The 26298-nt window shown below is 38.7% G+C and overlaps 1 protein-coding gene across 1 annotated transcript in view; it reads right to left on the reverse strand.

The window, feature by feature from the left end:
* The window catches only part of SRBD1 (S1 RNA binding domain 1), a 123517-nt gene extending 103589 nt beyond the window's left edge, over nucleotides 1-19928 (reverse strand). The window contains exons 1-11 of the mRNA XM_053939647.1: nucleotides 19891-19928; nucleotides 18957-19106; nucleotides 15035-15131; nucleotides 13731-13807; nucleotides 13144-13309; nucleotides 11906-12253; nucleotides 10299-10465; nucleotides 9025-9142; nucleotides 8742-8880; nucleotides 5840-5936; nucleotides 4548-4683 (exon numbers count right to left, since the gene is read on the reverse strand). Of these exons, the coding sequence (XP_053795622.1) occupies nucleotides 4548-4683; nucleotides 5840-5936; nucleotides 8742-8880; nucleotides 9025-9142; nucleotides 10299-10465; nucleotides 11906-12253; nucleotides 13144-13309; nucleotides 13731-13807 (1248 nt within the window). The 5' untranslated portion in view covers nucleotides 15035-15131; nucleotides 18957-19106; nucleotides 19891-19928. The remainder of the gene's footprint in view (nucleotides 1-4547; nucleotides 4684-5839; nucleotides 5937-8741; nucleotides 8881-9024; nucleotides 9143-10298; nucleotides 10466-11905; nucleotides 12254-13143; nucleotides 13310-13730; nucleotides 13808-15034; nucleotides 15132-18956; nucleotides 19107-19890) is intronic.
* Nucleotides 19929-26298: the final 6370 nt, after the last annotated feature.

The raw sequence follows: 26298 nt of genomic DNA on the forward strand, positions 1-26298 counted from the left end.
TATGCAGTTATTTTGATGCTTCAGATTCCATTTTTTTTCCCATTATCAATCCAAATTTTAAATTAATTATGAATCACAACTTGTGACACAAAGGTGTTCAGCTTAATTTGAAAGAGGACGAATTTAGTAATTCATGCCTAATTCACAAACAGCAGAAAAGGATGTAGACACTCACTCTCTTTACAGTAACACTCCAGCCTTAAACCCTATGCATGTACTTCTGACAGAGTCTTGGGTACTTAACTCCACAGTCATGATCTAAAGCTAAATTTGGTTGCATAAATGCTGCCTGCACACAGAATTCAATTTTAAATGGAATAATATGACTCTACATTTAAAACCAAAATCACATCACAAGTGGTGGATCCTGGAGGACTCTGGTGGATAACTCGTAGTCTAATCTCACTATGGAAACACTGAATATTCACCTTAATACTAAGAAAACTCAGTGAGCAGCAGATTTTAGAAACAGACTAATACTCAGAAGCAAATAAAATGCACACCTTTAAATTTCATTTTTCCTTCCACAGTATTTTAAAGTAGAAAAATACCAAAAAAAAAATAAACCTGCTAGAAGCTGACATTCCTGTATGACTACACATGTTGCTGTATGTAGCAGGCCCTGAGCACTGTCACAACAGAGCATTCTGTGTCAATCATGAACTTTAATTCAATCACTAGCTAACTCAGACATGTCACATATGTTAAATACAATGGTTTAAAATGACTCCAGGACATAGTACCAATTTATATTCCTCAGCCTTACTGCTCCTGTGACATACCAGGCCTGACATATCATTGAACAACAAAGCTAATAATAAAGATTGCATGTGAAATATTATAGCATCTGGTACATTGACTGCCAAAGCAAATGTTTTCATGTAGAAATTAGAAAGACACATTTTAACAAATCAAATGCTTTCATGTTTATTCTGACTTTCCTTTTTAAAAAGAGGGAAAGCTAAATGTCAAGTTAAAATGAAATCAAAGTGATGCTCACAACAGAGAATATATGTGATAGAATTATAATGTCATCATTCAGCATGCTGTCAGCAGGGTCAATATTTGCATCACATTTTGTTTCCTGGCACTCCATCTGCAGAATGTGTCAGTCACCTGAACTTAAACCAGCTGTTAATGCAGTCACTAATATTATTTATATTTTTTATTCTCAAAAAATCTGCCTATCCTGTTCTAAGTGATGCATTCAGAGAATAATTATCATCCAATAAATGCTCAGTTAAAAAAAGAATTACTCCATTTCTCTCTCTAATACAATAAAGCTCTTTTTGTTTAGTTTGGTTTTTTACGTAACAGGCTAAAATCTGGCTATTCTAGTCACAAAGCAGTCTTCACTTCTGGAAAAAGACTGTTTTTATATGAGATTGGAACAGATCCAGGGCAAGGGTTGTTAGAAACAACATACATTGTTCAGAGAAAGCAAGAACAACAATATGATCCAGTCACAAGATTCATCAAACCTTATTCTGTTTACCCTAAAAACACAACATGCTTCATTTTGCACAGCTCTCTTATATGTTGCATATTGACTTAAACTCACAGAATAAGTTCTGTATACTTTGCCAAGAACTTTAATTTTCAATTCCTTTTTAAGTATGAGATTAAAAATAGAGCACTTGCCTCAAATGCTACACTTTATTCATGAATTCTTTTCCTCCCACTATTTCAGTCATCTCCAAATACAGGAAAGCAACCCCAAGGCGTACACAAACACTGAACTGTTTACAATTAGTCAAAAACTCAAACTCTTGAAAAATTTTTTTTCCTTAGTTATGACAGTGTTGGTATTACTCTCAGCTATGTCCTAAGAGAGTCCAGTCAGGTTCTCCTTGCTGCCAAAGGAAGAAGCTGTGACTGAACCTCCCGCTAGCAAAACGTTCCAGCTAGAAACACCCATGGGGTATCTGACCATGTCAAAATCTGGAGTCAGCTTTTAAAGCTGACTAAAACAAAGTTTTTTTTTCATTACAGTTTTAGTATTTTAACTTTTTCAAACAACCTGACTCCACATCTGTCCTGATTACTTCAGTACCCAAACAAGACAAAATGACATGTCTCAGCAGAAAAAAAATGACAGTGGCACAGGAAGTAACCCAGACCTACAGCAGAACCAAGCTGCAGCACAGCTTGCTACACAGCACTTAAACTCACTGCAACATGTGCTGCAAGGCACACTCTCAGCTGCCAGGGCTTTGGTCACAAAGGCACAGCTTGTTCTCCTACAGGTAACATGCCAGGCTACTGTGCACCCCCTATACTCACATCTAAGCCAGAGCAGAGTTAGGGTTGTACTCAGGTCTTTAAGATCACTTGTACTTCCATACTCAGGTGATGACAAGTTTCAGTGTGGTATTTTATGGAATCTTGTGTTTGCAAAGAGGTGTGTCTGAAAAGAGGTGATTTAAAGCTGACTTTTGCCTCTACCTAAAGCATTCAGAACACTTGTCTGTATGCAGTCATGACAGCAGTAGAGAAGGTCTTCAAAGAAGTAAGTTTTACAATTGTTCTTCAAACACACCTATTTAACCCAAAGTTCTTGGGGATTAGTAAATTATATAAATCACTCTGAGGTTCAGGCTTTCCTATATATTTTTCAGGTATAAGCTTCTTTTAATAATCTTGAGCCAAACCAGAGAATTCCTTCTCTTGAAGGTATCTTGAACTCTATTCTTAAAGAATAAATTTTTACCAGTTTTTAAATGCACAGAGGAACTATCTCTTCACAGTCTTAGGTGAACAAAAACAAAGACTTTTGGGTATTGAAAAGGATGGTCATAACCCAAGAAAATAAAGACATTAAAAAATGGCAATTTGCATCAGTAGGGGAATAAGGTCAAGTAACAAAGAAAATGATGATGAGAAAGACTTTCAAAAACACAATACCAGGGTTTAAGCTTAATGAAGAAATGGCAGATAAAGAAAAAAATTTAAAAAAAAAAATCTCTCCTTATTTCATTATCAAAATACAAAAGGGAAAAAGGCAAACTGAAAAAAGAAGAAAGAACCCAAGAACCAAAAACAGACATGAAAAGTTACAGTATATTTACAATACAGCAAATTTCACATGTCAGAAACTATCATAAAATGCATTTTTTGCTCAACTAGTACTTGTTCAACTAGAGGGCCTTGTCATACCTTGAACCCTCACTGAAGCACAAGCAGCTCACACTTCTACAATTCACAGTACAGAAATATATAATGTACTAGAGTAGTTGATAGCAGAAATATGCAGATAAAAAGCAGCACGTAAGTGTGCAAAACCATCTCATGATTACAGCTGCCAGCTGCAAAATCAGTGCTTATTATTTCTCTGAAGAGCCAGAATGGATAAAGACAGAGGTATTCACATTAGCAGCAGGGAAGAATAAACCAAAGCAGATTGAGCTAATCGTAACATCAAACTGAAAAATTAAGGACATATCCTGGATAAAACAGTGCAGCCACATAATCAAAGTGCTCACCAGGTTTGGGAAATGCAGTTTTTAGCCCTCACTGTAGCTAAGCAACACTTTTCCTTAAGTAAAAAAAAAGATGCCTTGGACAAGAACTAAATCATATCATCACCCCAGGAAACACTTATGCAACATGTACTTACATTGCTCTTATCAACTTTTCCCAACCCTCTAGAAGCAACTTTTTACCAAATAACTATCAATATAAGTAAATGTTAATACTTATTACAAAGAGAAAAACTACAGGTACCTCTTCAAGAGCAGCCTATTGAAATCAACAGTAGCTATTTAGTCATAAACATAACACCTTTCATATTGGAAAGGGGAAAAACAGCTTTAAAATTAGCCTATCCATCTTGTGAATTTTTTTTGGTAATAAATTAATCCTTTATTAATTTGAAATGCACTGGTTTAAAACAGAAAGCACAGAAAAAATAAGAGTATATCAGAGCCTTCTAAAGGAAAAGGACATTCTAGTTAGAAGCAACTAAGTGGTCTGTCTTCTGTGATATTATGGTTTGTTTTGGGTTTGGGATTCTCATTTGGTTTTTTTAATTAGTTTTTGCTGGGTTTGTTTTGGTTTTTTTTAAGCTAGGTGACAGTAAATAAAACAAGAGAATTCACTTGGTGATTAGTTATGAATTAGTGCAGAGGTCTTGACAGTTGCATTGAGTGCATCACATTTCTGCTTTTGAACTTCAGTAACAGGGGTAGCCTAGCTGTCAAGCCATCAGCTGGTAGGTTTGGTTCAGCCCTCTTTTCTTTATCCAGTTATATAAGTCTAAGCTTGGGGCTTAGGATAACCGAAGATGCTCCACAAATGAAGAAAATGATGACTTGCAAAACAAACCCATTTTGGGGTACTAAATGGCAGTCCTTTGCTCTGTTTCTTAAAACAGAGATCAAGAGCTTATTTCTGCATTTCAAGAATTTGAAAGCCTCTAATACCTGTGGTTACTGTAAAGAAAAAGAAAATATCTTTAGAATTAGTTTTAAGCAACACAATTCAAAAACAGAGCAACATTTACTACAGTTAAAATTCTAAGAAAAAAACATTAAAATATCAAGTTTTACCTGATGATGCTGAATATTCTTTATATTACAAGAAAACTCATGGTACAGTTGGAATTTATCAATATCTTTTTCATTTAGATTTTTGGATGACACTTTTGCCAAAGTTGACTGGATGGAAATGTACCTTTGACAGCATCTGAACAGATGAAAATCATATATTTATAAGATATTTTAGCGTGAAACTTGTAAAAAGTCATTACTGCATAGATCAGATAAAAATTAAGCTTAGAGTCTGCTCAATTACAAGTGATGTTAACTCTAATTACCTGCAGAACTGGATGACATAACTTCATGCTGAGGTGACATAATGTGTACTGACTATAATATACCAAGAGAAGACATTCAAGCAGAAAAAGCTGCTCACAGACCTCCTCAAGGGAATGCAAACTCAAAAGCCACCATCTGCACTTCAGTTATGGGTTAAACTTCACATAACAAATTTTGGGAAGTTGCAAAAAAAATGGCAGTCAATACTGAATGCTCCTCTTGATTATCATACATACAACACACTTCAGATGAAGAGAATTCACCTGTAAAGCACTGAGTATTCAACTATGGAACTTCCAGTGGTCAAAATAACGAAAGTGACTGTCAGGTAGTGACAGCACATCTCTTAAAAAACAACCCCCTTCACTGAAATTATCACATTGCTGATTCAAAGCAACTCTGCGTGTTCCTAAGGTGGTACATGTTCCCTGGTAACTCTCTTCTCTGCCCCAGATGGCACACAGCAGATAAAATAACAAGTGACTATTGCCCTGTCACACCAACTCCCCAGACATGACAACACTGAAGTCAGGTGATGTAACAAAACTTAAAATCAGCTAACACAATTAAAAGATGACTAAGTCCTGCTTTAAAAACAGTCATATTTGTTTGCCTTATTGGCTACCAATGCCAAAATCAACCATCACTGCACACTAGTTACACTGACTGGTGTCAAATCAGCTATTGGAGCATCAGCTTAAGCAGATTCACTTCTGAAGAGTTATAGCCTGAAGAAAACACAAAGAGAGAAAACTTCCTCATGGGTCACTAACTGCAAGGGAGATCTGCCATACACAGGGCAGAGTTTTTCATTCTTTGGGAGTTACAGCACCACACCATGCTCACAGCATATCTCTACTGCACTGAGAGCCTGAAGGGCTAATGAACATATACTGGAATGGCCTTGAATCCATCTTACAGGAGCACAATTTTCACATCATTAAGAAAAAGTCCTGTACCTGCCACTAGGAGACTGCATTTTACCATGTAAGCAAGAAAGTTTAGAAAGTAAGAACGAAACTTACAGTTTCCTGATAAAATCCAGTGTATCTTTATCTTTAGCAAAGATGTCTGCTAAAATATGCTGCACTCCAGCCTCTACTTCCTGGATATTTTCAAGCCCTTAGAAGAAAAATAATTATAGAATATGCAGTCACTATAATATACAGTTAATAGTTACAGAAAAAAATAGTAAAATTACTTTACACAACTGCTCAAGTACTAAGAAAATATATACAAGCTGAAAGGAAACTGATTAAAGGTATCTGACTGGCTTGCAAAGATATCAAAGAATTTATTAAAATTTTTATCATCTAAAGCTTCCTTTCCAAAACATCTGAAACTACATTTTTAATGAGCCTGAAGTGACCAGTGCATTATTGTAAGTCAAAATTATATTAAAATTTGAGAAAAAAAAAAATTTTTTTACTTGCATGCTAACAGATTTTGACATTTGTGATGTAAATAATGCAACAGTAAAATTGGATATTTAAATATAACTTCTGAAAAAATTAATTTTGGAGTTTTTAATAAAATGAGTAACGCCAGCAGAAGTCTACATATTTTGCTACTGGTATGCAAACTGCCTAAAAATCTTTGCAGGTAATCCTGTCTTTTCTCTGTTCAACAGTTTTATAATTCCACTGTATCATAGCTGGAGTGTGCACAACAACACTTTGAGGTCAGGGTACCATCAACCTCTCCTATGAAACACAGAAGTTATAAAATGTCTTCAAAGACATGGAGTTATAAATGTCTTCATATCTCTGGAGAGATAACAGAATCATTCGGTTAATTTCCAACACACAGAACTCATTCTTTCCTTCAAATGGCCAAAAGAGGAAGCACATAATTCTCCTTAGCAAAGGGATTGAATTAGACCAGAAGCAGAGATAATGAAATAAAAGAGACATCTTGTATTTATATTTGCTATATCTAGCTCTGCTTCTAGCAAGAGTCAGTAATGAATGCCTCAGAACAAACAGCAAGAATCCTAGAGCTAGCAGATGCAGCATTAAACTGTCTCTTGCAACACATGCTGCTGTTCACTCTGCTGCCTAATGGACAGCTTTATTTACACCATTTTAATAGCTTGCACAGCTTTACCTATTCATTGAACCCAGAACCCTCCTTCTGATTAGGCTATAAAGTTACACACTATAAAAAAATTTATCTTGCCCCTTTTTAAGATGAGGAAGCTAAACTTACCTGCCAAAAAGAAAAAAAAATGTGAGAATAAGAATACATTATTAAATACTTAAACCTACCAGAAGTTGTAAGTTTTGGAACCTTACATCCATGAGTTACTATTTCTTATGGTAGAAGTGATGTCAGAATACAAAGCTATGGGAATTTGAAGACATGCATCATACTGAACACAGACTGAGACACTCAGGTAGATTATTTGAACGAGATAGCACAGGCCCAAACAAGTCAGAATTTGGGAAATAATCAAAAAGTTCCCATTCAACAAGCACCACTCACACAGGCACTTTACTGTGTCCACCAGCACATGCTTGTATAATTAGAGAAATTTTTGATCATGCATACAACTAAAAAGAAGAACAAAGTTTTCTGGTTAGCCTGCTTCTTTAACTTTCCAATGTCAGGCCTTGAAACATGAACTGCTGTTTTTATTTCAGTTTATTTTTAGGATAAGTTGAAAAACACTGAGAATTTAAAAGAACCAAATATTAAGATTTGATGAAAACTTTTCTGTACTGCAATTGGCTCATTGCTCAAAAAAAAGAAAAAAAACCAAAAAACACTCTGATGTCAAGTTGTATATAAGCTGTCAAACTGGCTCCCAAAGTGATAAAAGTGACCCAGTTCACAGACGTATATAACTTCTGATGTCTTTCAAAGGTAGACCATTATATAAACCTAAGCAGCATTATTTTTAGCACAGAATTGCAAATAGGTGTACTGGTTTCCAAAAACTAATGTTTATGGTGCAACAAACAGCAGTTACTTTTGAACATATTCTAAATAATTTATCTGAAGTTTCACAGAGATTTTTTTTGGCTCTTTAGACTGCACCAGAATAGTCAGATATATGGCTGCAATACACTGCTGTATGAAGTAATGTCATATGCTGAAATGCAGTAATTTAATAACCAGAATATTTAGTAACTGATTTTTATTGCAAAATTAGCAGAATTTTATAAGTAATACTTAAATAAACTGAAGTGGGAAAAGTAAGAGCCAGCCTTACTAAGGAAGTTCAGTACCTTTATGCTGAATTTCAAAAAGTACATGTTGGAACAGGGAAGAATAGAAGTACATCTCTATTTTAACATCATACAGAAGACTGCAGCAATCTTCACATTTTATTGTCAGAGATTGCCCCCTACAGATCCACCCATAACTGCATTCACAAAGACACACAATTCTGCAATCCGTATGTGACAATCATGCTGTTAAAAGTTCTTGCTCAAATTACAGAAATTACATCTTTTCCAATCCCTGCTGTCATTCAGACACAAACTCTCCTGCTCACTCCCAATCCCCTAGGCCAGTTTTTATTAAGATATGCTTTGCTGGGTGACATTTCCCTCTGTACAGACTATGAGTATAAACCTCTTGTACAACCAGCATTGAATCTTCAGGAATTCAAGTAGAACAATGGAAAGGTCTCAGGTGTGTGGTGTGATTCCCTCTCTTACCAGTAAATACAGATGTCAACTATAAGATCTCCAGATTTATGTCATTTGTTTACCCTAGTTATTACTATTTGCAATACAAAGAGAGATGAAAGGTTGAACAGTCATTAAATGCGTTAACATGTTATCACATGTTGCTGAAAGCACTGTTGAATTTCAAGTAGTTGCCTAACTTCCAGCAACATCAGAACAATTAATGTAATTTCCCTCTTAAAATATTTTCAGACATTTAGAACATTACTGCTCAAAGAAGCACAGCGCTTACCTTTGGTATTGGGTCTAATGTAAGAAAAGAGATTGAGTTCCACAGGATTCTGCAGAAGGGAGAGAGCAGCAGGTTCTAATCCCAACTGCTTGGCCCTCTGGGCTTTGGTGCCTTTACTCCCAGTTTTATAAGGTGCAGACTTATAACAAAAAGACCAAACAAAACAGTTATTAAAAAGCAGCAAAGTATTTCAATTATGCTATGTACTTGACATTATGTACTATTTAGTAATGCAAGATTACATTTAAACTAAGGTTGATCTGAGAAAGAGTACAGTACTGACCACATGGTCTAATTCTTCCAAAGTTCTACAATTTAGCAATCCTTTTAAAAGGCAACTGGATAACTTTCCTTCTTTCTTCAACTTCTGTATCATCGTATGTGTCTTCTTTGCAACAGTACTAAAACACAAGAAATTAATGTTAACAGTCACATTTCACAGTGAATTAAAATGTCTATTGATCCTGGCCTCGTCTATTACACAGCTGAAACCCCTGAGAATTGTATCTCATGTTAACCTTCAACAAACCAAGTTGATAATTTTAAAGTTTCTAACCATTTTTCTCAAAACTGTATCAAAATATCCTGTGGTAGTTCTAAGAAAAATCACGAAGTAACACTGATAGTAATTACTGCTCCGCACACTTCTGTAATACTGCTGGCCTGGAAGCCAAATAAAAAGGCCCTAGAATAAATCCACACTCATGAGCTCTTACAGACAGAACTCATATCAAAATAGTTCTGCAGCATCCAGTACAGTCTATCAGATTTAAACTCCTAGGTCTTCAGTAAGACATATGGGAGCAACCGCAAGCAGCAGAGGTATTTTGTTATTATTTAATTACTTGTTAAGACAAGAACTCTCTCAGGCCACCTTCCCTCCTTGGAAAGGATCTCTTGGTAGGGGTTAGCAGGGAGTACAAGGAGGACGACACCAAGCTGACAGAAGAGCTGACCAGTCTGTTCCCTTGCTACCTCAAGAACACAGGGTCACTCAAAAGTAAGATGGAATGAAAGCAGTCTCATCCATTGCCACAAGCTTTGCTGATCATTTCTTTCCTGCAGTGATCTGGGATAGTTGAACCTCATCTCCTGGTACACTCCAGTCTAAGAAGAGCTCTTCACTAGAAGCTTCCCTGATCCAAGCAGGGAGCCAAGGGGTTCTTAGTGATTCTTTTTCTAAGAGTGGAGCTTCCATTTCATCATGCTACGTATTTCCAGCAACTATTAACTACTCTTTTAGTACAAAATTTTCTGTGCAGTTTCAATAAACTGCAAAGAAATTAAGATGTTAGTTTCTCTTTGGCAATCAATAATTTTAAATTTCTTGTTACTTAGATTAAAAAAAAGAAAACAAGAAAAACCTAACCTCCAAAAAAACTGCACAAAACCCCAGACAGGTATCAAGCATAATTACCTCAGTTTTAAACTATTTTCTTTATTAGTTCCTTTACAGCTGTAGTGTGTACAACGAGGTAAAACAAGGGCCACAGGAGCAGCAGCAAGTTGTTGCTCACCTCTCACCCAGACCCCTTCTTGTGCTGTTGACTCACTTACCGTAGCTCTTCCAATGCGTGCTGTACTTCTCGCAAGGCATCGGCCTCCAGGTTATTGATGAGCTCTTTTCGGTACCGAGCAATAAAAGGAATCGTGTTTTCCTCTTGAAAGAGCCAAATTAAGTTTGCACATACCCATGGTTCAACATTTGTTATTTCTGACAAGGCCTGCCAAAGGAGAGAAAAAAACCCATTTAACACATTTAACAGCCTCTCATTCAACATTCAAAACCAGTCCCAGAACATTGCACTGGCCAGCAGAGACTACTGTCCTCCCCAAGACAGGATGTCAGACTTCCCATGCATCCAGCCACCACACCCAGTAGTTCAGCAAGACATGCAGCAACCAATGTTTCCAGAAACTTGTAACCACAGTAAAGAATGCAGGAAGCAGTACCTCTTGGGAAAAAGAAAAGAAAAAAAAAAAAAAAAAAAAACATCAAACCAAAATTATAAAACAAAGCAGGGAGACCATAAAGTGCATAAACTGTACACAGCAACTCAGAAAATTTGGAATTTTTTTTTAAAGCCAACACTGACATACTCATGGTTCAGCTCAACAAACAAAACCCACAAAGCCAGGGCTGATCCAAATTCCACTCAACTAGTAACAGGAAACTAGCGATACTACTGACAGTTTCAAGACAAACTAAGCCTTGCAAAGTAAAACATGATTTTGTACAAATTGAGCTTTCTAAAGTTACAGAGTATCAATATGGAATCACTGACACCCTATACAAGCAGCTTATCCTAGTAACATTTTAACCATCACGATTTGTTTGCGCTTCACTACAGTAGTTACTATAGAGGGCTGATACAAAAGCCTTTCAAAAGTTTCATTCCGAAACCTAAAAATGTAACAACACCTGCACAATCATATTCACTCCTTTCAGAGCACACAAGGATCAAATTCTCCATATGTATTTCCAGGAATATGCGAGAAAACCCACAAAATGTTACAGCTTTCTTAAGTAGACTGTACAAAGGATGACGAATACAGTATGTCCTATCTATTCCCATTCTATTCATATTAAAATCTTCCATGATCACATCCAGGCTTCCAGCACAAGAGCTATGCTAAAACTGCCTCCACCTGAATGGCTTCAAAGTTAAAATCCTACAAAAACAAAGATGATATCTCCCTTGTTATCACTGTTGTGTGAAGAAGGCAAATCTTCCTGATGGAACCATAAATTGATAAACACTCTCAAATGGGTCTCTGCAACTAAATGATCCACACTGACTAAATATTAAGTTGTAAAACTGCACACAAACATTCCAAATCTGTCAGCAACCCTTCCTGTGGGAGCTTCAGTTGTGTACGTCCACCAAAAATCCCATGTGTTCATACTGGAGAACCATGCAAAATGTTACAGGCAAGCTTTGTTCAAAGGAGACCCAAAGTCACAGATATTAGAATGATGTAAAAGTCTGAAGTTTTAATAGTTACCAACCAACATCTATATTTATACACATTTTATGACAACCTAAGCAAAGGTTAAATGACTACTTAACTTCAGAGGACTGAAATTGTACGTTAAGATCCTGAGTGCTAATGATGCAGGAAATAGTTTCATTGGTACCTCTGAAAAGGAAAATATCTCATACCTGTACAATATCCCAGTTCATTTCAAATTCTTCTTTTATTTTGCCTCCCAGATTTTTAACTGGCTTTCCTTCAGGACATGCATTCAACTTGATCTTTTTAGAGGGTGGTTCATCAAATGCAAACTCCTCCTCACATTTCTCTTGTTTCACTACAGGAACACTTGTTGAGGGTTTTTCATCACTCACTAAACTGTTTTGGTTTTTCCCTTGGAATGAATTTATTTCCATTTTCTTAGGCACTTCCGGCATTCGATTTAAACTTTTTGGTTTAGTGCCTGCATTTTCTTCCTTAGGTTTTAGAAGCTGCATTTTATTATCTTCTGCAGGTGCAATAGGCAACGATACATCCTGCCAAAAAGACATTAAAACCATAGTAAGTACTGGCTGTTATAAAGTGGTTCAACATTTCATTTAATCTAAGAAGACTTGCTACCAGACATCATTTTGCCAAGTAATGTCTCTGGCAGCAAAACACCAAGCCAGAAATCAAGTAACCTGAAATGTATCTTGCATGGAGGAAACAATACAAATACACACAGCAGACTTCTGATTTAGATCAAATAATAGGACCTTCCTTCAGAAGACACTGACCTACAATCTCTGCCTCCATTCATGGAAGCAGCAGGGCAGGGAAGCACTTCTGAGGTGTTAGGTTCCAGCATAAGCACTGGAACTGAGATCTGGACTGCCAAGATACAGTTTAACCTTGGACAAGCCACACCTTCTTTATTGACTTTCTGCAGAGATCATCCGCAGAAGGACTGAATTCTGCCATGATGTGATCTCAGAAGTTAATAGTTGACAGCAGTATCTAATTTTCAATATTAATAATAATAAAACTGCAATCCTTAGTGGGTTGAACAGCCATGCAAGGAAATGTAAGCACAGGCTGCCTTTTTTTTGCAGTACCCAAACAGTGAAAAGGTAGAAGACAACAAAGGTGCAATACCAAAACCCAAGACATTACAGAAAGAACAGAAGCATTTATTTATTTACATTGTTGAAAGGTATCTAGGGAAAACCACATCCTATTATCATTGACAAAAATTTTCAAGGAGGACCCTTATATCATGGACGCTTTAATTTAAAACAAAGCCACGCTTATCCAACATACTGAACATTCACAGGAACAGTGGAATTTTATCAGCTGATGAGACTCAGGCAACAAGAGTCAGAAAAAATGTTCATGTTACTTCCCAAGAGCAGTAATTAAACGTCTCTTGCTTACAGACACGCACCATTTCCTCTTTTATTGCTACCTTCTTGACCACCTTCCTGGCCACAGTTGACCGTGGAGTAGCAGCTTTTTTAGTTTTTGCCTCAGTTTTCTTTGGCAAACGAGGTCTCCTGGCAATTTTGCTTTTTGGCTCCCATTCCTCCTCTTCCTCCTCTGATTCAGAGGTTCTGAAAAACAAATGAATCAACAATATTGCTTATGAGAAGAATAAAAAATACATAAGCAAGCTAGTCTTGAGTGGTTTTTGGCATGAAAGAAAAGTGAACAGGAAAAATTAACAGAAAGGTAAAGAGAGTCAACAAATACAGGTCTTTCACACTGCTACAGGGCTAATGTCTTAAACAATCTACCAACTTTTATGATGTATACACACATCGTACACATGACTCTGTTTGGACAACTGGTAGCTCACTTTCACCCTATCTTCATTATGAGCATGAATAAGCCTAAGTAATTTGCATTTTATAACTGAAGTTTTGTGCATTGAAACTTTTTAATCAACTTCTCAGAAACTGAATGTTGTTCTTACGCAATTGCTCATGCTTAGCATAAACCCTTAAAAAATTCCAAGGAAAAAAATGATCTTACGAATTAAGAAATGAAGGTAGTTCTTCTGATGTAGGGGCTTTGGCTACACATTTCACCCTCCTTGGTAGAGATGACATCTGAAACAGAGGAAAGAAGAGAGAAACGTAACATTTGGTTGAAGCTGTATTCTCTTCACCTCACTGTCAAATGTGCCCTAATAATGTCTTCAGCAATCACAAAAGTTTCCTCTAGAGCAAGTTTGGTTTTCTCAGTATCCAATAATTTAGGCCACAGCAGCACACATTCAACAATCTTTTCAACTAAGCAAACAAACCAGCACCATAACCTCTCAAACTACTTTTCTCTTCACATGAAGGTAACTATTTGGCTTGCATGTAAAGCTGTTCTAGCAAAAAGGGTACTGGTTCTCTCATTTTATTGTGTGTCACATACAGTATGCCAGTCTTTCCTCCATCCATTCAAAAAGCATAGCAAATCAAATTAAAATCTAGTAAAGTGAACTCAAGTGTGGTTTTGATGGGACAGGACAAGGCAATTGTCCATTTCCAGCTAGATTTTTACATTGAAGGACTATCTGTTGCTTGTATTCAATGAGAGCTATTATTTTGAATGAGCTGCTCCTTGGAATATAGAAAGTGCATAAAACAACTACCAAAAGTAAAAAGGGGAGGTACACGCTTTCTCTTGACCCAAGGTTCATACCTACAATAGCTGTATTACAGTTAAACAGTTACAGAATTTTTGTCATTGGGCCCATGAATTTCAATAGTCATATTTAACAGTCTTAGTTAAAAAATGTTAGGTAGCCTCAAAATTTTATCTGCCAGAAAATCAAAATTTAAAAAATTTAAAAAGGAAAAAAATCTTGTAATTTATTTCAATTACTACAAAATTCAGAAGCATATTTTAGCTATATCTGGTACAATTTCGTTGTTCTTCATATTTTTATACCTTGAACTTAAATGTTATTGGGAACCTTAAAGTCCCATGTTTGCACAATACATACCAGATAAGCATTTGCCAAAGTGCCATTTAACTCAAGGGCAAAATGCCCTTTAATCCAACTTCATTCTGGCCTCTGTTCAAGCACTAGAACACACTTGTTATTAATGGCTTTCAGCAACTTTTCCTTGTAAAGCAAGACAAAAATTTTGGTGAAAATTTTCAGCACTGCATTTGAAGAAGCAGTATTGAGGGTCACATCAAAAAGCACCTTCTTGGAGCTACACTCTTCGTCAGTAACAGGTCAGCATTTCTGTGCTGTTCCATAATGTTACTGGCTGGAACACACATCTACCACAGAAAAACACAAATCTCCAAAGAACACGAAAAATATTACTCACCTTATCAGCTTCCCAGATGCCTTTTAACTGTCAGTTCTGAGACACTCCCAAACTCATCCAGCCACTCTGCTTCTCTGTGTTCCTTTGCTCTTAATACCTGAACAGTCATAATCACAGTTCTGAATTAATCACATTACTTCAGAGGCATGAAAAGAATGCTTCCATTTTTATATCATACTTCAATGTGTGAATGGGAGATACAAAAAATATTAAACACCAAGATTTCCAAAGTTAGGTAACATCAAAGGCAGATGAGATGGATCCCTGATCCACTCTTTCAAAGGTGCTGGGACATTTCATGCTTCTTTTCAGCTAATACAATTAGCTGGGTATTCTAGGAAAGTAATCAGTTTTTAAACACTCTAACCAGCTTCTTCATGAGTAGCCATTAAATCACTGCAAGTAAGAAGGAAAAGACCAATACACATGGTCTCATTGGTCAGCATTGTCCCTACTGATTAACACCACCCTAAACATCTCTGTCAGTTTGGAACTCAGCATAGACCATGAAAATTCTGGAGCCTACCCAGAAGCCCAGGTAGAAGGAAAACCTCATCTGGAAGGTCCTTTTTTCTGCTAGTATTTCCCCCCTCACATCAAGTGGCTGAGGGTCTCAAAACATCTCGACATTTGTATCATTACATTAAGTAAGATTATGGCAAGAGTAATGCTCGCTTTTTAAAGTTAATTGCACTGCCTGACATCCAGTATTAGTAACCTATCTAACTCTCCATATCTGCAGAAAGAGATGAGCTCCTTAGTAATTCTCCATGAACAGCCAAGATGTGGTCAGAAGCCAAAATGGTGTTCTATAGTTGAAAATAAAAGCCAATACCAAAAAAGGATATGTAAGATACATATAAAGCATCGGGTATCACAAAGGAGAAAACAAAAAAAAAAAAAAAAAAAAAAAAAAAAAAAAAAAAAAAAAAAAAAAAATAGTATTTCCACTGCAAGGTGGGGCTAAATTATAACCACCTCACCTTTTCTCACCTTTTCATACTGAGTACAACAAACTAACTCCACTTCCTATTTGTAGAAAAGAATCTTATAGCTACTACATATATACTTTTTGCTTGCAAAAATAAAATTTAATTGGAACCCACAAAAGTACTTTTTGTTTAATTTCAAATTGCCAGACAGCTGTCTGCTAAATTTTCCTCCTGATCCGCCTGTGCTGGGGTGTGCAAACACCTACATTTAATGACTAAGAAAAACAGCCCTTCTGTGATTCACTGTGGAGGGGGAGGCAGGGACGAGGATGAAAAAGAAACAAGTCTAAATGCCACTGATGATGAAACATAACTAATACAGAAAACAAGCCTGGAGACAGTCCCTGAAGTAAGGCAGGAAGACTCAAGAAACAGGCCAAGGCAAAGACTGTTAAGCTCCACATGGGGCATCTACAAGACTGACTTCATCACAGGGCACTCAATAAGCTACTGCCAGCTCCATGCTCGGCTTCTGTGGGGATACCGTCCCACACATCCCCTGCCTTGAGCACTGAGGGAACTGGGAACAGCTTTATGCACCCTCCCTTGGTCCATGCTGGGACCAAGCCAGTGTGAAGTTGGCCACTTATCTCCCATTATATTTTCCAGATAGACTGGCCTCAGTGGGAAAACTGCCTTTAATACTTCCTTCTCTGTCAGCTCCAGTTAACTCTCCAAGTGAGAGTTGGTTTCTACCCCAAGGAAAGAAATGATAGTCCTTTCCAAATCCAGAAGAATCCCACAGCTGTGGAAGAGCCAATTATAAAACTGAAAAATTAAGAATAACCTATTTATACCAGTCAGGTAATTTTCCCTTCCTGTGTCTGTATCCAGTTTTGCCATACCTTATCACAGATGTATCACAGATGTTCACAGTACTTGCTGTTTCCTTATCATCTGAAGGAAGTAAACACACAGTATCCAGAATTGTGCACAAGTTATCCAGCCACTCTGGTTAGGATTTCACCAGCTTGCCAATTGTCATATTCAACTTCAACATGCTCTGCTCCAGCAGCTCTTCTCACACCTGTGGCTAGCAAACTTCTGGCCAGTAACCATCAGCCAACACACCTTTTCTTATTTTATGTACACTGTCAGCAATCTTTTAATCTCTAACAACGCTGCTCTTTAAGAAAAACAGTTCTTGCTTATCTCACCAATAATATTTTACGTCCATGGTAGGCAACATGAGCTAGGCCCTGGAAACTTTGGCCTTGCCCACACACTTAAGCTCCTGACTGCCGATTCATTTCAAATCTGTCTGTGTACAGATTTGTCGATCTTTTGCTTCTCTAGGATAGGCTGAAACCTTAATGCTGAAACTTCACACTAGACCCTTGATCCTCTGCTCAAGGGAATCAAAACTTGCCTGCTTGTCCATGTCCTAAATGACAGCATGAAACATCATTGCTTGAAACACACTCTTCCATCACTAAAGCCTGGCTTCTCCACAAAATTCAGCAGTTATAGCATGCTCTTCGAAAATACCTTTCAGGTAAAAATTAAATAAATCACAGAGCTATTATGCTGTCTGGTAAAGAAGAGCTGAAACTATTTAAATCATTGCTGTTGTAGATAAATACATCCTCTAGGTCCACTCTCCAAATAGTTTGGCATCAGTTTTGTTGCCAGTTATTTTGTTCTCACCACTTCTATCCTCTGCATCCAATGCAGAGCTCCACATCGCAATTTGGATGGCTGCAAATTGTACACTTCTCCCTGCCTGCCAGCTACTCATTAAAATAAGGCTACTGAAGTTTGTGGTCAGGCCACACAAGGAATAAAGACTAACCAAGTAGCTGTCATCCTTTACTGAACAGAATTTTAATACAGGTATGCACAAAACACACAGCAAGGAAATAATTTCTCTGGTCTCTCTCCCCAAATAGGTCTAGGCTGCACATAGAATATAAGTAGATCAAGGTTTTAAAGACCTTATTATGTTAAGGAGCAATCCAAACCTCATTTAGAGACTGCTATTCTCTTCAACCTCCCTATTCATGCAAAGGCACAACCCATTAAAAATAAATTTCTTCTTATGTGAATCCCAGTGGCATAAGCAACCACTTGCAGAAAGAGAAGTTTAATAACAGTTTAAAAGTAATCAGTTAAAAAAATTCTCATTCCCCACCACCATTTTCCCAACTCCCCCCAAAAAAACCCTGCACAAGTACACACCTCTATTAAAACTCCATCAGTAGGGCAATGATTTTCAGATTCAAAAACAGCCCTAATAGATTTTCCTACCTGAAGGCACAGGATTAAAAAAAAACCCAAAACACAACAACAAAAACCCAACAAACAAACAAACAACCCAAAACACGACCACCATCACAAATAAACTTGGAAATTAATTTCATTTCAGTAACTGCAACAAGCCCTGTCCAGCTGAAAACCACACAAACTTCTGAATCCCTTTTCCAGTTAATCCAAAGCAACACATTCCTTACAAAACAGGGATCCCTCTATGCAGGAAGCTCCTCAAACTTTGCTCTACAGACTTTGCTTTTCTGTCACAAATAAACTAGCAAGAATAATAAAATTTTGCAGTTTAGCTTCTTCTTAAGTCTAAAAATACTAGCCAAATCAGCATTTATAACATGAAGCAGCTGGAGCAGGACAAAAAGTGCACTATACGAATCCCATATGACAAGGGAATTTTGGACCATTGTTAGTAGAAGCGGAATGGCCACTTCAATAATTATGAGTCTCAACGGGTTGATTTTGCTTGTCATTTTAAGATACCTTCAATGCAATAACATTCTAAGGAAAAGAAATATCAAAATGTGAGCGCTCAGTCAGCAACAAGGGGAAAGATGCTATGCAGACCAATGGTAGGGACTTGTATGGAAATCTTTCTGTCTCTCCAGGTTTTTATCCTGCAGAGATAAGTCAGCTGAGTTGTACTGCCAAACATAAATCCAACTTACTGTAATCCTCCTGAGGTTAAAACCTTGGAGAACTCCCAGACACTTTTGCTCAGAGAAGCTAGTGTAGATTTCCAAGGACTTTTCCTGTACAAAGCCGGTCAGGCCTGCCTGAAGGAGTTGCAGACATAATTTAGGAACCTCCAGCACTAACTGGAAAATTACAGCCACAAACAACAGAAAGTCATATAGGGTACACTCATATACCAAAACAGTCCTCAAAGCTAATCAGAGAAGAAAAGGTGTAAGAACAGCACCTACTGTTTTTACTTACAGAAGTACCATCAGAAAGGCAAAGCACAAAGATTGTGCCCCTAGAAGGTGCATTCTATCCCATTCCTGTTCCTATAATTAACGGTACCACTGAGGAAAGGAACAACCCGCGCTATGCAGCACCCTGTAAATGTTTCAGAAGAGGTCTGCCCAAGAAAGGGAGGACATAAACACTTTTCATTCATTTTCCTCAATCCACTGCTCTCAAACCACCTATGAAGGCATTATCCAAACTCAGGGGATACTGCTTCTGATGCAGGAACAGATGGCTACACCGTGTGTAGTTATTCCTTTTCTCTAGTCCACCAAACCAGCCCCACAGAAACACATCCATCCTGGTTCATTAAACGGGATGTTTTCACTCCCAAAAGGATATGGAAGACGCACATCTCTTCTGCATGGCTACAGCCTCAACAGTTTATGACACCGAAACACTCGTTTTAGAGGCTTGGAGGTAGAAGGGGAGTTGAGAGCAAAGCATTGTTTGTTGCTTGGTGACTCACTACCACCCCAAATCATTGCTTTTCGGCCCAGAAACGCGACTGAGATGAAAATACACTTTACGTACTCCAAAGCCCTATTCTCTCCCTGGCGACACCGATTTCTTCAGATATGTTGAAAGCGTTCAAGAGAAACGGCTAACAGAGCTAAATGTCACCCTTACCGCCTAGGAAGGGCACCAGCTCCGTGGGAGAACCACGGGAATGTGCCACCTCTCTCAATCGCCTTCCTGTCCCTTCCAGCTGTCCCGCCCCAGCCTAGCCAGGGGTGCCCGTCCGCATCCGCGGTCCCGCTCAGCCCCTCGCAGGAGTCGGGCAGTTCTCTCCCCTGGCAGAGGGGGTGGGGATGGAGGGAGAAGAACAGGTTCGTTTCGTCCTGAACAACCGAGACAAGAGCGAACCCCTCGTTTGCCGGGCGCTGCGGCGTGGCACGGAGAGCGCCGAGGCCAGCACGGTGCCGCTGCCCGCCCTGCTTCACCCCCAGCCCGGTCGCAGCGAGGGGCGGCGGCTTCCCCTCGTCGTTACCCCCTGCTGCCGCCGGCTGCCGCGTTTGAAAGGGCCGCCGGTGCGGCAATGGCGGACTCGCCCGCCCGACGCGCCGCGGGGCGGAGCAGGAAGCGGCGGCCGAGCCGCGCCGCAGGAAGCGCGGCCAGGCCGGAGCGGCGCCGGTGCCGCCACCACCCCTCGCACCGCCTCCTGCACCGCCTCCTGCACCGCCTCCTGCACCGCCCCTCGCACCGCCTCCTGCACCGCCTCCTGCACCGCCCCTCGCACCGCCTCCTGCACCGCCCCCCGCACCGCCCTCGGTGCCCCTCTCGCTTACCCTCACGCCGCCCCTCACACCGCTCCTCACGCCACCCCCGGCGCCCCGGGAGCGACCCCGAGAGCTGTCAGGGGTGAGGGGTTGAGGGCCAGCGACACCGAGGCTGCCCCAGGGCGAGAGCATCAGCCGCCTTTCACTTGAACCAAGGACAAAGGGCGGCGATGTAGAAATGACCCGGTTCGGTATTGGATGAATGGGAGTTCGAAATGTGTTTAGCCAAGGAGCAGGGTTTTTTCACGGGGGTCTTGGGAAGCAGAAGTCGTCGTTGTGTTAAGCTGAGATATTGCAGAAGACGCAGAAATAAATACACGACCTTTCAACCCCCAGAGTAGATAAGAACATGTAAATCCCAATATACATAGCATGCTCGTGTTCTTTACCCATGCACACTAAAATTTGCGTTGTTCTTCCTTAAAAGCATTTGCACACTAGTGATAGAAAAAGTATACAAGGGTTAGGTGCCTGCCTTAAAATTCCATCTAAAGTTATGTTTCCCTGCAGTCTCTACCTATTCCTTTATCATCCATATATTCTAAGTTAGTGTTCAGCAAGGATCCTGTGAAGTCTGTATCGCATGCAAAAAATGTAGAGTGATGGCTTCTGGAGCCATCACCAGAAGCATGGAGCAAGCACACTGCTACATTAAAGCCGCCTTTCGAGTTTCCATTACCCTAAAAGGTCTTCTGCTTTGTATTATAAATATTTGTAACTTGTGGTCATAACTACAAGCCATCTGTCCTCCAGCCTCAGAACAGCAACATCTTAAATGTAACTAAGATGCTATAAACTTAAATAATTCATAATTTTTCATCTTGACTTTATAATAAATGTGTGTTTAACAGTCCAGAATGGTTTTAAACACAATAATGTTCAATGCAGTGTGACTGGTCTCTTTGCATGGAGTTTACCTGACCTCTTTAGCTTTCAGAGGCCTGGAGAGAGACTTATGCATGTGCTTGTCTTTATGCATGGGTGCCAAATCTTCAGCTGTCACAGATCTGTTGATTTAAACAGGGCCTGTGATTTACACAAGTTGAGGATCTGACTCGCAACCTTCAATAGGACTGTTCACATATTTAGAGGTAATCAAGTGTTCAAGTATTTGCAGGCTCAGAGCTGATTCGCCTGGAGTTTTGTACTAGTAAGAGCTGAGCAAAGAGTAGTTTAGTGTAATACTAGAGAGCATGAAATCATGTTAGATCATCAGGTTTTCGGATGAAACATTGTCATTTATAATAGAAAAGTTCTATTCTTTTCTATTATATTATTCTTTTCATTTCATATCAGATTCTACTCTTATGCCAAAACAACTTTTAAATAAGTATAGGAACTCAATGCACTATATAACTAAGGACAAAAGATTGTGACTATAAATATCTTAAAAGTCATATTTAAAGACTTGGTCTGATTAAATTTTGTAAGACTTAGAGTGCAACTTTGTGCAGAATATAAAAATACTGCCTGTATCATCTGACTCCTTTGATGCACTGCATTAAAATTCCTATGTCTAAGTACATATCATGCAGTCAACTTTACTTCTCTTCTATTAATAGTTTGAAATTAGGTCACTGTTCTTGTAAGGATAAGCTAAGCCTGTACAACTGATTTAAAAGAAATTACCTATATATAAATGTTTGGGTTTCTTTCTCATGTTCGCCTACAGTGACACCATTCCTTATCTATAATCAGTAATTTTTCTGTCTGTTCTGGCATACGTATCCTATGCTGGAAGGTGTTTGTAGATTTGTTTATAGTGACCCCTGCTGCAAAAGATTAAGACTGACGTTTCTCTAAGCCTTTAAAAAGACATTTACCCAATTATTTTGGAGTTCAGAACAAAAGAACCAACCAGATGTAAATCCAAGCATATAACATTTGAAACTCCCTAATCTGAATAATTTTCAGTAAAATTAGTTGAATCATACAACTGCTTTTCTTCCCTCACATGCATAGGATTTACTTTCTAATGCAATGCAATATAGTTGCAAAGTAAAATAGCTTCTCATTTCCTAGGGGTAAGGCTTGTTCTTTGTGTTATTGTTCTTTGATAAGGGCTAGACTTGACACCAATAAATCAATGTCTCAACTGCTACATGTAAATATTTTCAGAGTTCCACTCAGGAAAGCATGTGCTTGTGTTTATCTCTGTTCAGGATAGCAAACTACTAAAAAAGCAGATTAAAGCATAGGACTAAGTTTAAGCACAGATTACCCCTCTTGTTTCAGAAGGACTTAAGTGTCAGCCTATTCCACTATTACCCTCAATAAAATGTTTTCTCAAGCTCAGCTTTAAAAACTTCAGCAAGAGGTATGTGTATGGGTTTGTCTACAAGAAAAAGACCCGTATGTGCTCTGTGCTGAGCAAAAGCTGTGCAGCCATAGCTAGTGAAGCTCTTAACCTCAAAACTAACAGGCCCTCCTAACAGAGCTGCAGCTTCAAGCTGCTTGAGCTTCCTAGCCCTCTGCAAGCTGCACAAAGTAAGCATCTACTTGCTTGCAAAAGACACTTGAGATATAGCCATGGTAAAACCTCATATCCATATACATTAATGTAAATGTTATTGTACAAATATATGTGCCTGATATGTTTTTTTAAAGCTGTGTTTAAAGAGTATTATTTAGGCTGCAAAACTTAGCAAAAAGCCATGCTTAGAGCTCCCTGTATAATCTTTATAATGCCCTTTGTGCATATATTTACTGATGAATGGAGGCATCCCACAGAAAACTGTGAGACCAGTGTAGTAAAATAACCACAAGGAGGCAGAATAAAAATCTGATGTCTCTTTCCCCACTGAGTCCTTTACATTGCATTCTCAGCAGCATTCTCGTATTACTGAGTGAAATTTTCTACATTTGATAGACAGGTAAAAGATAGATTGAGTTGTCCCATATCCTATATTACCAGTAAGAATTGAAACCTGTGTCTTTTCCATAGCAGCCACAGTTCAACATAAAACCAGTCCAACTTGTCATTTTAATATAGGGTGATGGATTATGGGTCTTGACAGTGGTTGGGCAAAGAAATTCAGCATAGCTGCATTATTCTCTTTTTCTGGGATTTGGAAAATTGATGCTGCCTGAAATGTCAGGAAGGGAGATGAACCAGTGGGGCAATCTGCTGGGTCTCACTCTCTCCTCCTCAAGAACTGGAGAAAATCCAGTGTTCCCATGAACTTGCCATTGAGGGCAGATGCTGGATAACTTATGCTGTGAGAGTGCAGTCTGCTTCTTGGCCATGTTGCAGTAACATGCTGAGGGTCATATGGTCTGTACTCAGGTTTCATACAGAATGTAATCCATACTTCTGTTTCCTACCTCAGTGCTTTGGCAGCTTGTGAGTTATCTGCTTCTGCAGCCATTACTGCTGTTTTGGTGGTGGTGGTGTGAGCTGAACCACCATGAGATCATGAGGATCTCATGATCCTCATGTGTTTTTATCATCTTGGCAGGTTGAAAAAAGTTTCCTTAGGAGTGTGACTGGGAGAAGAGAGTCAGTGATTTTTAGCAGTCCATTTCTCAACAAAAAGTGACAGTGTGTAACGACATAAAGGTATATGTGCATAGAGGAGGCTAGAGAGGCAGGAGAACTCTGCCAGTGCACTTAGCTTGTCAGACACCGGAAGGCCCCAGTCCAGAAGCAAGATAACGACATGAACCTAAGCTAATGAGCAGCTAATAACCCTGCTGAGAGGCAGGGTATGTTATTTTGGGCATGGTGCCACATTAGCATGACTCTATATCTTCCAGACAGAAGCTTGCAAAGTCTGGGCAGCTCAGAGTGTGAGCAGAGTTTGCTTGTGTCTGTCTGCACCTGTCTGCATGGCCTTGCAGAAGAAAAAGCAGCAATTTCCCAATTAATTAGCATAGACTTTTTGCAAACCATACAGATATAAGAGTATCTGCCAAAAAGGAAAAAAAAAAAAAAAAAAAAAACCACCAAACAAACAAAATAAACACCTTCACTTCAACAGCTCCTCAATTTCTTTTTTCTACCAGGCCCAGAAGAAAGGATGATATTGTCAGAGTGTGTTTGAAGAGTTTCTGAATTGCTCCAGAGAGCCCTGGTATTTATCCTCAGAGCCTTGTTGTTCCCTGTTGTGAAGGACAAAGGCACAGACAAAATATATACCTTGTGCAAAAACAGAGAACTGTACCAGCACCTTCAAAATCCATCGGTATTCCATAGATGAACAGTTAAATATACAACTGTAGGCAGGAGGATAGTGTAGTCCTTTTTCCAACTGATCCAGAAACCCTTTTGCAGAATTACTCCTGAAGTTCTGTTACATGCTCATATGTCCAGTATACATACATAAGAGAATGAAAAGATAATTAAGTCTTGGAAGGAAGCTAACAGGTGTGAAGGATGTTTGGACTGAAGTGTAGGCTATTGTTCCTGGGCTACTGTGTGCATTTATTTCAAAGAGAAGGTCTCTTCAGAATCAAAAGCAAACATGGTTTAGGGACTGCCAGATGGAATTCTACTTCTATAGAGATTAGTTCTGATTTCTGTAAATAAGCATGCTCAGGATGATAGTAAATGTCTTCTAAGCTGCAAGAGTTTTCAGGAAAAAGTCACATTTGGGAGAATCAGAAGTAAAATCCTTGACTCAAAGTTAGACCACTGAACTATCAAAACCCATTATTCCACTACTAATATCTATATAAAAGGATTTATCCACATTATTTTATATTTTACCTATTTTAGCCCATATATATATATATATATATATATATATATATATATATGCCTATCGGTTTTCTTTGTGTGGAACTAGGATACCTCAAAAACAAATCAGAGCCTCCAGTTTCTCTGCTGACTCTGCAGAAACACACAGGTCAAGACCTTCAATAGTCACAAGGCTACATGTCTTGTAACAGAAGGACTGAATCCATCACTTTTGAATGAGGAAATTATGCTGGCAAGTCGAGGAGCCTCAAAAAGTGTCCTTTATTCCTGTCTGTTCAAGTAGCAATTTAAGTGCTTACAAATTAATCATATGCTTTCAGCAAACTACGAAAAGGGCTTCATTCTAGCAAACATAAATCTGAATTTCCTCCTCTGCTACCTATGTCCTGTGTGACCTTTGACAGGTGACTCTTTTTTGTGCCTTGGCTCCTCATTGTTAAGATGGGGTACTAATAACACTTCCTAAAATGATGTGTGAGGATACACAATGACTATGATATGCTCAGGCACCTGCACATAAAGGAGATGGATAAGTATGTCAAATTTTACAGGGAAATTCCTGCCAGAAAAATTTTGACGAGTTTCAGTCAGTGCACAGGCACTAACAGGCACAATAGGCAGAGTGTCTGCTGTTTGCCCTCTTCACTGCAGGTCTATTACTGGCGTGACAGTTTATACAGGCATACATAAACATTTCTAACCAAGCAACCTGTGGGTAATTTTGAATCAAGAAACTTTATATGTGGTCAAAATGTAGTCATAGTACCAGATATCCTGATACAGATCATCATTTGGAGAACTTCTTTCATTTTCAGTCACCATTTCCTCTCTTTTCCCATCCTTGAAAGCCAGATGATGTTTTAAAATCCAAAAGAGGGCTTTTATGTGTGTGGTCAAATCCACACAGCTGTAGAGATGAAAATAAGAGTCACTTAAGGCCTTTATCACCTGCCTGAAATTCCACTGTCTTCAGCAGAGCTGCAGCTGGAGATGTATTAGTCTGATCCTAAATGAGAAAAAGATGCAGTTCCTGGCTGCAAGGGAGAGATGTGGTTTTAG

Source organism: Vidua chalybeata, chromosome 3 (assembly GCF_026979565.1).
Source record: "Vidua chalybeata isolate OUT-0048 chromosome 3, bVidCha1 merged haplotype, whole genome shotgun sequence".
NCBI lineage: Eukaryota > Metazoa > Chordata > Aves > Passeriformes > Viduidae > Vidua > Vidua chalybeata.